At 38.1% G+C, this 14,725-nt stretch overlaps 1 protein-coding gene across 1 annotated transcript in view; it reads left to right on the forward strand.

Moving 5' to 3' along the window:
* Nucleotides 1–12,170: 12,170 nt before the first annotated feature.
* Nucleotides 12,171–14,725, forward strand: part of LOC113066325 (neuropilin-1a-like) — a 58,876-nt gene continuing 56,321 nt past the window's right edge. Inside the window, 2 exon segments of the mRNA XM_026238225.1 lie at nt 12,171–12,716; nt 14,360–14,534. Coding sequence (XP_026094010.1) covers nt 12,650–12,716; nt 14,360–14,534 — 242 coding nt within the window. The 5' untranslated portion in view covers nt 12,171–12,649.

Genomic DNA, 14,725 nt, shown 5'->3' on the forward strand with positions numbered 1-14,725 from the left:
CCCCTAACATTTTCCTTTATTTAATACAAATACAGGCTTTGCCATTATAAATTCAAAATGAAAAATGTAATTCGAACACAATGGCATTCAAGGATGACAAATGCACATCGTACATTCATGTATGTCCTCATGAAACAAAACAAGCTCGCATCAACGAGAGCATCTTTCAGTTTCTCCAGAATGGAGGTCAGCACATCCATCACGCTCGTCCGCAGCTCATCAGACATGTGTAAGACACACATTACCGTGCCTTGTGTTTTCCTTTTGCCAGAATGATCGCGGCGGGGCCATGTGTCACTGTCAGGGGCCGTGCGATAACTAATCAATAAAAGCCATGTTTGGTGGGTCATTCGATGGCCGGAGTACCAATGATGACGAGAAAGATGAATTAAGAGACCGTCACAGCTGATGAGCGTGACATGGGCTGATCTGCAAACAGAGGGTCACATTTCTCCTCATGTGTGATCGATTCTGAGTATATCTCTTATGGAAAAGATAATGCATCGGTTAACAAGGCCACTGTCTCAGAGATCCCTGCAAAGTCAACACTACACACACACACACACACATACACACACAAACACACACACAGTCAGATCATCTACACACAGACACACACACAGTCAGATCATCTACACACACACACACACACACACACACACACAAACACACACACACACACACACACACATACACAAGTCTAGACAGATAACACAGACAGAGATGCATCACTAAATCAGAGAATGATGGGCAAAACAAATGGGGTCAAAAAGGGTCAACTACATCACTCTGTCAATCACTAACGACTTTAAACGATCAATTAATTTGATATTATATACATCCTGAACATAATATATATATATAACTTGTGTTAACATATATGTATGTAAAACATTTTATAATGTGACAAATGATTTCTATTTCAAATAAAAGTTGTTCTTTTGAGCAGTCTATACATTAAAAATAAATATTTCTGGTATCGCTGCCAATCGCTGTCGTGTGATCGCTTCTCTAGGCCCTGATCCAAATGATTTGTCAGCTCTAGAAGTCCTTCTCCCAGTTTGAGGCAATCAAACAGAGACTGTTGGCTTGTAGTCTTGTGTTTTGCAAAAGGGCACATTGTAGATGCAAATGGGCCTCATGAGCACCCTTCTCAACCATAAAATTGTTAATGGGACGCCCTACTGTCTTGTTCTCAAAGGACAGGACAGACAGGCAAGTGTGCCATTTGGGACAGAGCCTTAGACACACTGTCTGAGCTATTATAATGTAAGTCTATACTGTTCTCAAAGTCTCGATGCCAAGTGCTTTGACAGACGCTCAGCAAGACCTTGTACCAGTTTCTCAGACCACATGGCTTCCCTTTGAAGACAGCGACGTGGCTCCTCCTAATCCACTCCGGCTTTCCTAAAACACCTCACTTGTCTCAAGTCTCATAATCAGGCGTAAAATGTGACGAGGGGACGGCAGAAGGAGCTGTGGCGTTTGGTCCAGAGTGTGTGGGTCAGTCAAACAGAACATGGACAGAAAGAGTTGAGAAACAGGCCGAAGAGCCTTCACTGTGTAAATCACATCAATTGGGCGACCTTTGCATCTAATCCAACTTATTCTACCGCTCCCTCTTTTATTTTTGCTCACTCATTTGAGCCATCTTTCTCGCATTCTCCTCAACCTTTTTTCTTAAAGACACCCTTATTAGTATTGCAAAGTAATCCATGTGGGAAGTCAAGCGAGGCTGAGAAGAAAATAGAGCGACGCCGAAGCATATTCAAACCTCATCTGCTCTGACATTAAACTTTGACATTGAATGTGCCTTAAAACAGCACACGGTGAGCGTGCAGACGGAGGGAGATAACCTGATAGCCTGATAACCTGTGTGTGTGTGTGTGTGTGTTTGCCTCAGCTCGGCCGCAGTGACAGGAGGGTCTTTATTTGTCTATCTGGGTGTCTTATTTGTCAGGGCGTTGTTATTTTCTCTCAGTCCACTGTGACAGTATCTGTAGACGTGCTGGCAGAGAAGCTGTTTATGTTTGAGGAACAGCTTATTTTGTGTGTGATTTTTAGAGCTGTCAGTTTAATCTCTTCTGATCTTCTAATATGGCTCGTATAAATACTAAAGTTATCTGAATGTCAGACATTACCTTTGGGGAGATGCATCTTGATACACTGTAAGATATTATGTAGGGGAGAAGAAAAGATTTCCAGTAAATATATTCTATTTTAATCTTAATGAACCAGCAATTTGTGTTTTTATTATTATTAATAGTTTTATTGAGCATGGATGCATTCAATTAGTCGAACGTGATGGTAAAAACTTTTGTAACGTCACAAAAAGTTTTCGATTTTAAATAAATGTTCTACTAACTTGCTGTTCATTAAAGGATCCTAAAAAGTCACAGTTTCCCCAAAAATATTGAGCAGCACAACTGTGTTCAACATTGATAATAATCTTCATGTTTCTTGAGCAGTAAATCATCATATTATTCTGATTTCTGAAGATCATGTGACACTGAAGACTGGAGGAATGATGCTGAAAATGATTAAATATAATTTAATATTCCTGAAAATGCCAGGAATAAATTATATTTTAAAATTGTACTGATATTTTCAAATCAAAATAGTAATGTTTTTACTGAGTTTCTGATCAAATAATGCAGCCTTGGTCATTTTAATGCATTATGTGTGAATATACCATACACTTTAAAATTGTATATAAATTAATTAAAAAAAGAATGTTTCATTAATTTGTTTATTTTATTAAATATATCATCAGTACACTTCAAAACCAAATGTATATTATGTATTTTTTAACCATTGTTGTCTAATGCAAATCTTAGTTATTTCTTTTCGAGGTCCCCTTTAGCTTCACTCAACACACACAGATGATTTCCCATGATTTCATCAAGCTATCTTTCTCATCTCGTGTAAGTGATCTCATACTAAAACAGTGGCTGAGTCACATGAGCCTTTGACATAAGCCTGACAGGAAGAGATCAAACATTAGACCGATACCTCAGACCTTAACACACCCACACCCATACCCACACACACACACACACCCACACACTCACAGACACACACACACACACACACACCCACACACCCACACACTCACAGACACACACACACACCCACCCACACACCCCCACACCCACACACTCACAGACACACACACACACCCACCCACACACCCCCACACCCACACCCACACCCACACACTCACAGACACACACACACACCCACACACACACCCACACCCACACACACACACACTCACACACACACCCACACCCACACACACACACACAGTTTGTGCCCCACACCCGCGGTGAAGGGGTCTTGTGTTCTCATATTCCAGCCTCTAATCTCTGCTGTATCTGTTAATCTTCACTATCTGAGCTGTGCCTCTGTTGTAGGGGCTTTCCTGTGCTGGATGCTGGAGACTCTCGTCTCTGTTTGGGCTGTGAGCTGGTCTCCGGCAGACCCCCGTCTCACCGTCCCGTAGGATGAGGTCAGCAGGGGGGTCCTATAGCATCACCACCTGTTGAGATAATTATTGACCAAACACATGCTGAACTGAGACAATGGGAGCTGTCAGTGCTTACACTAGTCCCTTCTGATATTTGGACTGGTGGTCTTGAGTTTTAAAACTACTCAGGTCTGTGTAAATGTGCTCTAGGTCTCATTACTCATTAAATGTCTGGGTCTTGGCTTTTGATCTAGACCAACACAATCACAGGTTAAGAATTAACAGTAAAATGGACTCATGTTTTTATAAATAAATGTATTTAATTTTATTTGCATGTATATTTTATTAAAATATTTTTGTATATTTTACGTACGGTATATACGTATACTATACACTGTTTAAATACGAAAGCAAATATAACTGTATATATATATGTATATATATATATATATATATATATATATATATATATATATATATATATATATATATATATGCACGCGTATATATAATCTTTCTAAAATAAGACCAATGCATACTATTAACTAGTTTATTATTAGCATGCCTATTATATTAACATATTGGTTGTTTATTACCATATTCTTCTTCCTTAATCTAAACAATACCTAAATTTAACAACTGCCTAACATACTATTAATGAGCAGCAAATTAGGAGTTTATTGAGGCAAAAGTCATAGTTAATGATTTGTTAATAGCAAGAATTGGACCTTAAAAAAAGTGTGACCAATTTTAAATATAACCTTTATATGTAATATATAATCTCTCTCTCTCTCTCTCTCTCTCTCTCTCTCTCTCTCTCTCTCTCTCTCTCTCTCTCTCTCTCTCTCTCTCTCTCTCTCTCTCTATTATATATTAATGTAAAATATCATTAAGAAATGCATGTGATGATATTTACAGTTTTTTATAATTTTTTTATGTAAATATTTGAAGCTCTAAAGATACATCTCTTTCATAAACTCTCGTCTCAGTCCTAGAAACACTAAACTGTTTTATTTAAAAAGGAAACCTATTCGTTCTGTAATGTCTCTTTCATCTCTGTTCTAGTTTGGCTGAGCTAATTTAAGACTTTTGAAGTTAATGTTGTCTTACGTGTCACTTTGGATATGGGCATCTGCTAAACGCATAAATGCACATTTCTGGGTTATATATTCTAGCACCGGTCTGGCTCTTAAAGGCTCTGGTATCTGTCCGGGTCTTGGAGGGTTTAGTCTGATATGATGCCAGAATACTTCTCTTGCATAGTGAAGCAGATAAGTTGAGTTTCTCTATTTCCAAATATCATTTCTTCCTCACATGAAGAAAGATCAAAAGAGGATCCGTCTCATTTGCAGCCTGATTCTGTCTCCGCCATGAGGGAAATGTTCAAAGGCCGATGCTCACAAAAGTGATGTTTCATACTCTGAGTCGGACGGATTTGCTGCAAAACCCCAGCCATCCTCTCAATCTGAGCAGATTCTGCTTCATCTCAGCACAAATCCAGCGACAGAGCATTTCTCTCCGAGTGTTCGGTCGGGTGCAGCGCTCGAGCTCTCATATTTAACTTCCTTTTGAGTTTTAGCTCTTGCATATGGTTGTCTAACTGGGATATTTCATCCCGTCTGCCTCTTTTCACATGCAGAAAATGTCGATGAGTGTGTTGAAATGTGGTGCAATGAAAGCAGTCTCCGTTTCATGTAAGGTTTTGACTTGGTGTGTCTGCAATCCAATTAAAGCGAGGGTGAAGCTTCTGCTGTGTAATCCTGAGATGGATCCTTTGAGCGCTGATCATTCCTTTCAGGATAATTCATTTGATTAGGCATCAAAGTTTGCATGAGCATCAACCTCCTGACGAATTTGGGTCATTTGAGTCAGTATTTGAGAAGCTTTACTGCAGTGAAACGTGTGCCTCTGTGAGATCCATGTAAACTCCTTATGACAATGGCTCTGTTCTGTGATGTAAAACAAAGCAGATTCTGCTCACACTTCCTTCATTTCAGATGCTTTAATCACAGGATGCTCTGGTTTTGTGATCACATCTTCTCCGTCTTGATCTTTCGGGGTCCCAGTGGATCAACAGACTCTGTAAGTTTTAGTTTGTTTCTTCTTGTTTCTAATCAAGGGGTTCTCACTAGACGTTGCATCTACACTAAGAGCAAAAAGCTGAAAGGGAACAGCAGCCCCTGTGTGGATTTTACTGATGAAGCACTGGGCCTTGAAATAGCTCTTGGAAGTTTGTGATATTAAAGAGTTCCTGGGATGTTTGCCTTAGTCGGATCACACAGATATGCACATATAAACAAACCTCTCAAAGTGTTTTTATTATTATCAAATAAAGTGCACAGAACTCGGAAGAAAATGATTTGGATATTTCCTGGAGATATTATTGTGAGTGACGTTTACACACATTGCTGTGTGTATTATGCAGAGCAACATCTCAGTTTTACAATCTTATTATAATTTGTAAAGATGTTTAATTTTGTCGAACTTGTCTAATCTCATTCGTACGTTTTAATACAATCTGTTTACGCACCACTGACATTTTTGTATGGGTGATGTTAGGGGTGCTCTTCCATGCTTACTCTTTTTTAATCGTATGTTTTGGCATGTTTTCATGAAATCACCACATTGTTATTAAATAGTTATATTGTCCCATGAGATCGGGTTGGTCATAAACCGCACACATATGTGGAAATGTCTTTTAGATGAAACATCTAAGTACACAATTTGAATAAAAAGCTTCACTTGGTTTAATTTATGCATTTATGTATTTATTTGTTTAGTACAAAAGTAATGAATGAATCGTGATTTGTTTTGAATCATTTGCACACAGATATCATTGACAAATTTGAATGTTTTGTTTTGTTTTCAAAAATCATGGAAAGTATTGATTTAAACACAACTTGGCAACGTTACTACTCAGAAAGTAATCTAATGGATGTATTCAGTAATGTTTTAATTATATATCTAGATTGAGAAATAGATTGATCTAATCATGAAAATAGTGATAGTTGCTGGTATGGCAATATAAACATATAGAATGTGTTGTTTATTTGCATAGCGTATTTAACGATACATGTGGGGTTTTAAACTGGTTACAGAAAGTTGTTCTTTAATGACCCACTGAGAGAGTTTTGTGCATCACTTAGGGTGGTTATGTAGGTTTGTGCACAAGTTCATGTGTGTGTGAAGTGTTCTGAGGCAAATAATCACCTACAGCTGGCAAAGGTGGGAATTATGTAACTAAATTATGATTGGTATTTTGGATGCATAATTACTTTAACAACATGTGCAGACATAAAAAAAAGGCTTTAGTGCCAAATTTACAAGTCAAAAAAGCAAAGTATGATATCAAAAGCAATTGCCCAGACCATGTTACCCATAGTTTCTGCAAAATGTCATAATTACTGTTATCAATGTATTATTAATAAACGTGAGATCTGCTTCACACAGTGTAAGAAGTGTTTATAATATTTACCACTGTTTAAGTGTAGTAAGAGTGACTGTGCTATTTTAAATAAAACGCTGATATTTTATGAAAGATCAGGAAAGGTTTGTCTAAAATTGGTCATGTCTAAAAAAGGTCATGCATGCTGATCCAGCTCGTGCCAGTGCCACTTACATTAGCTTTTATGGTGGCGTTTCATCTCAGACGTAAGTGAACATTAGAGACTTCATGCGGTAAATGCTATTTTATTAGCAATAGCCGTCCAAAACCTCAAAAATAAACAAACCCAGTCTTTAGCATTGGCAGAAGAGATATGAGAAGCAGCACACCCTCTCGTTTAGAGGCAAGGCTAAAATTATCATGACTTATTAAGAGGTTGAAATCAGAAAATTGACAAGGTTTCAAATTGGGTGGCCGTATTGCAATAATGGCAACTTTACTACAACATATTACAATTAATATGCAAAATGCTATATTAATACTAGGTTCATAGTAATCAAATGAATGGCTGTTTTTGCCTTTTGAATGGTTACTTGTGAAATGAAAGAAAAGATGCATTAACGAAACCCAAATGCACTCAGACAAACGTAATGTGTGCTTTTGTTCACTGCTAATTATTCCTCAGGAATGCATGAAAGATAACTCAGGACAGGAAGGAACACATTTGTTAAATGGACTCTCCATTGTTCCTGCAAAACCACCATCCTTTAAGATATGGCAGCCGTAGACTCTGTGAAATTACTCAATCTCATTGTTATAGAGTCTGATTACCCCCTAGAGAATAGAGTCTAGTCAAATACAATTTTATAGAAAGGCAGCCCCTGCACCATCCGGAGAAGTGGCAGGGATTCCTAATAGTGATTGGTCATAAACTGATAAGATGCTTTCGTTTAAGAAACTGATCTAAAATTGTGGAATGCTTAAACTGATGCGCTCTCCTAAATCTTATCAGAAAATGGACTAAATGCACATACTGTGTGTTCTCCCACTTGAATACAAGTTGAGTTTCTGCAAAGAATGCATTGGTGAGATAGTCAATATGACCCTGATGCAATCACAATGGATGCTGATTTGTTTATAACATCTGAGTTGCTTTCAGTGGCGCCTGATTAGCATATGCTGAGCGATGCATTTACACTTCCTTTCTGTCAGAACAACAACAGGTCAGGGAACTGGACAAATGTGGCCACATCTGATCTCTGTAATGGGTAACCAGTGAGGTCAACACTTCTGCCAAACATCAACCAATAACAACATTCCTTTAGCTCTGAAAACAAGATAAGCAGCTTTCTGTTACTACAATAGCAAGATTGATGTGAACAAAACCTTTTGTATAAGTTTAATCTTTGCACCTTCCTAACTTTTTGTAGTCCTGTCAAATAATGAATCAAGACATAGTACATGAGGCCATTTTTATTTGTAAGGCGATAACCTTGAGGTTATGTGACCGTGTAGCATACTACTGTACTGTTGGATAATAATGTTTTGTTAATGCATAACATGCAATCTATCATAAATCATTTTGAACAAAAGCAGAATACTGTGTATTTTATGGGAACCTATCCATCACATAAGAAAAAGTACTTTATAATTATGACATACCTAAGTCAACATTTTTGTCATAATGATTTTTATCTCATAAATCTGACTTTACCATCTCATAATTATGAATTAGTATTTTAAAATTGTGTAAAATTTTTAGTAGTATATTAATTTATTTATTTTTATTTATTTTTTTATTTTTTTTTGGACATAGCAATAACATTGGACAAACAAGATGCATTTTTTAAAGTGTTATAGCACATGTGGTAATTTTCAACACCTGTCCATTGGGGCTTTTACAACAGAAAAAATACATTGTCAAAAAAAAACAAAAAAAAAAAACACAGCACAATTTACAAATGTGAACAACTTTGGCCCGTTTTAAGCCACTGTTTGAGCTCTCTGGTGAAGATGTTAATATTGTTCTGCAATTTGAATCCAATTTGGGAGCACACAATCCCCACTAACTGAGGCTCTGGTGGAAGAGCCCTGACGCCTCTCCATGAGCCAGAGAACAGTGGTGACACACAGTTGTTCAAACATTAAAAAGTCAATTTCAAAATACTAAAATTGACCAAATTTTCAAAAGTAAAAAGCTTGTGCTTTTGAATGATATCACAATGATGCCATCTCATAGTTTATTGTCAAATATCTTAATTGCCTGTTTATATAGAGAAAAAAAAACTGGTTTCAAAGTGGACGCTGATGTCTGTGACCATGCAGTTATAGGGTATGACAGATGTGAAAAAAGCATTGTGTGCATAAACAATAAAGCCATGTGATGTGACAACTCTCCTCTTATAAAACGAAAACAGTTCAGACTTGATTTGACTTTCCTGCAAACATGATTTACTTGACTTTGAAACTTCAGGTGTTTATCCTTGGATTTATGCCCAAGTATTTCGTTTCATGAACCTCATGAATGGGTTCATGGTCTAAATGAACCTCAAAGATGCTGTCAGGGGACCTCTGGTTGATAGAAAAACACTTTGAAGAGGTTTTCTGTGTGTTTAGAGTTAAATGGGACAGCTGAAGCCATTTTTTAACCCATAATTAAATATTTGTATACTATAATTATTAAAATGTACTTTTCAACCCATAGTTTCAGCTTTTTATCTCATTATTTTCTCATAAAAAGTCTTTCTAACCAACAATTTGTCATAATAATGACATCTTAACTTTCTAACCCACAATTTCTACTCTTTGTACTTTCTACTTTTTATACTTTCTACTTTCTATACACTCATAATTATGAATCAGTATCTAATGATTTTGATATAGCCCTTTCTCATTATTTTAATCTAATGTTGACTTCTGTAGTCCTGTCATGCCACAGTATGCAGTAAGAAGTTCGCTAGTTTCTTTTACTGTCTATGGTACTGCTTCCCTTGCAATGTTGAAGGTCTTGGCTCATGAATATTAATTAGCTTACGTGACTGGACGCTGCAGAGAGTTCACCAAGCAACGTCAGCGTCACCTAGTTAATATTCATAAGCTAAGCCCTTCCACACAGTGGTGAATAGTGTGAGCTGGCCTTCTGTTCTGAATCATGCTGCTTTTGTAGAAATGACTTCAGTTATAAAGTAGGAAAGAGTGTGGATTGTTGGAACACTATCAGACTAAACAACTGTAAACAGGCTATGGGGTAAAATCACTATCCTACATGTCTGCCACGATCTGTAGCTACAACTGACTGTAAAATAAATAATTTACAAAACAAAACTGAAGTAAAACCATGTCATATTAACTTTAACTGGGACGTTTTGAGGTTTGTTACTGATCCACGGTCTACCTTCTCTAACCAGCTCCTCAGTTTTGGTCATAATAGGTCAGTTTATGATGATAAAACGACCAGCAAAGTCTAGATAGGAAACATGGAAAATCAACTACAATCAGCTGCATGTGAACATCTTGTTCCATGTAGGCAGGAAATATCCAAATGTTGTATGTTTTATGATTTGTTACAGGTGTCCCACGTTGCATGTTCAGCTAAAGTGAGATGGCACAAACCCTCACAAACCTCAGAGTTTTCTACAGCAGCCTACAGACCTTTTCTAATCCAATAATCATTTGAAAAGCACCATAAATCATTTGTAGGATGGTTCTTCCATCATGTGCTCGCTCAGCATCACAAAGAACCCCGAGACAATTATTAATGACTGTTACATTTGATTATCTTCAGAGACGGGCAATCGGTCATAAAACCTCTTTGACCCACTTTAACGGAAGGTCCACTTTTGCTAAAGGTTCAGATAGGCATGCAATATAATCCGAGACGAAATACAGTTTAGTATGAACTGCAAGCTTTGTTGAGAATAAGTTGCGATGTGATCTCCAAACGATTGCGACTAAGATGTATTTAAATTCTGATTATTTTGCATTCAGTGTGCTCAGATTCTGTGAAGTGGAGAGTGTGGATGTGTAGGCGGTTTGCCGGGGAACAGGGCGTGCATGAGGCTCTCTAGATGGACTCGCGTTCTCGCGGAGCCCGTGGCGCGGCGGAGCGCAGGACTTCTGGATGAGTGCACGAGACAGCCCACGTCCACTTGAAGACTTCAGCCTGACTCTGTAGGCTGCGACAGCTGTCTGTGACTCCTGGTTGCTGCACAGAGCCAAATGAAGGATAGATAGAAGCCTACACGCGGAGGTGGAAAGGACTGACTCGTTTTCGGAGAGGGAGACGCGATCGGCTCCGGAGCTGATGTTTATGGATTTGAGGAGACTGTACAACACGGATTTTCTCGTACTTCACGGAACGTTAACGGATTTGACAGCTTGTAGGCAAGTGCTGACTGTTTGTCTAAGCAGAAAGGATTCGGTTGAAGTGACAAACATATTCCGTTTAGAATAAGGACGGAAGCGAAATCAACGCGACCGTGCATTTCATCTGTCCATATGCTCGTAACGCGCAAGTCCCCTCGCGCAACGCTCCTGTTCGTATTTATGGATGAAGCGCGCGCTTTGACGCACCATGCAGTGTAACGAGACTTGGTTGCTTCATATTTCAGTGTGATAAACCCTTTAAAGGAAAAAGCAGGTTGCCCCATTATGCACATATTTCCATATATGTGTATAATTCATCCTCCTGTTGGTCAGAACTGTGCAATATTGAACAAAGTTATGGATTAAATTATAAAAACTATATTCATAATAATACGTCTTGCGCTGGTAGCTGGTGGAACTATACTAATGTTCGTTCGTTTCGTCTTTAATTTTGTGTTTGGATGTGTACGAATACGGAAAGACATAAAATATGGAGAAAATACATACTAAATTAATATGAATTAAATACGATTCAAATAAGAAAAAATGTCGATAAAAAATAAATGGCAGATTACTTTTTCTCCTTATTTGAGACGGTTTCCGTATAGCTATAAAATCCATCCAGTGGCTCGTTTTGAGAGCTAAACGTCGCTGCTGTTATTGTACTGACTGTAGTTAGTTATTTTGGTCAGCAAGTTCAATTGTCGCTTGATGTAAAGGACAGCAGCCGTGTCACCCTTCCACGGCGCGCGACTGCGAGGGCTGGAGTGTCTCACAGAGGTCTTGGGCTCTTATATACGAGAGGTTGGGCTCCGTGTAGGTCGGGCTTTGCATATGTGTAATCAAACCAATGAGAAAGCCCTGCGCGTCTGGCACACGGCAGAGCAACACACTCTGGGAAGAAGGGAAGCGTAATTTAGGGGGTGTATCCCTTGTTTAAGACGCTGTTATGCCAAAGCCAGTCGCCAGATGTTTGTGCTCCTCACTCAGATTTTGAGACGAAGCAGAACGCCGGGTTACTACGCGCAGGCTGATTCGCGTCTCCAAGCCACTTTTAGCCAAAGTCTATCTACACGCGATCTCTCTCTCGCTCTCACTTTACGCACAGGATTACGCACGTCTGTTCGTCTATTTCGCGGAGCTGCAACGTCTTTTCTGTCATTCTTTAACAGGCTGAAGGGAATGGCCAAGGAGAGAGGAGCGCGGCTGGGAGAGCGCAGAGGAAACCAGAGCTGAATGGCAGGATGCACGCGACCTGAAGACGCACAAAACCCCGCATTTCATCAGCGCGCAGACCTTTTTACGCCTTCTTTTGGTCTCCTTCCCAGCGAACGAGAGGAATTACCCCTGTTCAACCATTTACGGATTTTCTTTTTCCTTCATTGTTCACATTTTGAAAATTTTCACACGCAGAACTCAAGGAATCGAGGATGCATTGTGGATTAGTGTTGATCCTCTTCACGGGAATCTTTCTCATCGTCAGTGCTTTCAAAAACGGTGAGTGTCAACAGAAACTTAGAAATGACTTTTTCGTGGGATTAGATGGGGAAAGCCTATAAAGGAGGGGTTTCCTCTTCAGACTGGTCACCTGCTCTCACCTGCTGCTGTTTCTGACACTGGAAACATGTCAAATCATTTTATGCAGTTATTCCCGCTGTTCTATAAAAGCACAGACCGTGGACAAATGTGTTCGCAGGATAAGATGTGTTTTATAATCATTTAAATTACTAATAGTAGCTATTGTCCGCAAAAAGGTGAATATTTATCAAATGTCTTATTATTTTACATTATATTATTCATTGACATTATTTATTACCATCAGCATATTTAGGCGTATTACCTTATATTTCTTAAAAGATGAAAGTGACGTGTGCTTTGAATTTTACAAAATGTAATGAAACACATTTCCGTATATACTCTATTCATATTTGAAAATAACTTAATTACGAATTAGATGGTTAAGTTATATCATTCTATTAAGATAATTAATAACTTTTTTTTTAAGTGCTACCTAAAGTTTTCTGTTCGTCTAATAACTTTAAGCCCAATTAGTCGTGAATAAGTTTAGTTAAATACTAGTATAACTAATTATAGTTATAAACTTTGTGAAAATTATTACTGATTGGGCCATTTTGGACATTTTATTGTAATAAGTCATGTATTTTCCAGTCCAGTATTTTGCTAAAGTCACACAATGTGAAGTCTTGAAGGATCCAGGTGAAATTTCCTGGGCTCACTTGCATGTGTTTTTTGTCTCTTTAGTCACTTAATGTGTAGATTATCTTATGTATATAGTAGGCTACAGTCTAGAATTAAAATAATGATTAAAAATAACAAATTCTGAGCGTTTAGAGTGATTATATGGACACAATTCACTCTCAGCAATATTAACCTCAACACAAAAGCCTCAAAAAAGTAATTTACAGGTATTTCTATTATTTTTTTGAATGCATTAAACTTGCATTGAGAAAATTATTGACACTTAAATTCTTGAGACTTAAATATCTTGAGTCGTTTTTATAATTGCATAAATGTTATGCAGGCAGTTTTACACTGAAGCGATCATATTTTCTGTCTAAATGTGTTCATGTTTTTTAAATAAAAGTGAGTGTAGATATGTAAACATGTCCGTTATACCGTGAGCCATGTGGTGCTCCAAAAGTTTGTGTGTTGTTTATGGATATGATTAAAATTCAGTGTTGATCAGCTGTAGAGTGGTTGAAAGAGCAAATAAATAAAATATGAGAGAGACAAAGGTCATGCTTCCCTCCCACATAATGACATTAAATGTAGGCGAAAATATCAAGCCTTTATTTAGAGCTTAGAAATAGGTCAAGAAATGACTAGAGGAGCTTTTCTCTATTTTAGTAAATGTCTGGAGAGAAATGGCATAGTCGTTCTTATGTCAAACTACAGTAGTGCTGCTGTATGAGGTGTAATAATAAACCATTAAGACGTAGAATGAACGTAGAATGTGTTTGCAGCATGGAAACAGTTTTTATTTTCACTTTCTCTACAGTAGTTGTGAGGTGTTGGTTGGTGTGACTGGCCGATCAGAATGATCTTTCTGATAAACCTGGTTCAGCTATGTTGGTGCCCAGAATTTCAGCATGTTTTATTTGTATTTTCTTTTCTTTCAGACAAATGTGGGGACAATATCAGAATCAGTAGTGCAAATTACCTGACTTCACCCGGTTACCCGGTGTCTTACTACCCGTCTCAGAAGTGCACATGGGTGATTACAGCTCCAGGACCGAACCAGAGGATTTTGATCAACTTCAACCCACACTTTGACCTGGAAGACAGAGAGTGCAAGTAAGTGTTCAGTGTGCAGTATTTGGTGTGGAGGTGCGCCACCTGCTGGTGCTGCTTGAGTGTGTGAAGACGTTCAGCTGGTGTGGAGCAGACACCATCATGTGTGCTTGGCTTCCTTTAGTGCTGATTTCATTTACAATTTCTAAAAATATTTTAGATGTGTCTGTAAATGTGTGAAAAAAATAACACTT

This window comes from Carassius auratus, chromosome 49 (assembly GCF_003368295.1).
Source record: "Carassius auratus strain Wakin chromosome 49, ASM336829v1, whole genome shotgun sequence".
NCBI lineage: Eukaryota > Metazoa > Chordata > Actinopteri > Cypriniformes > Cyprinidae > Carassius > Carassius auratus.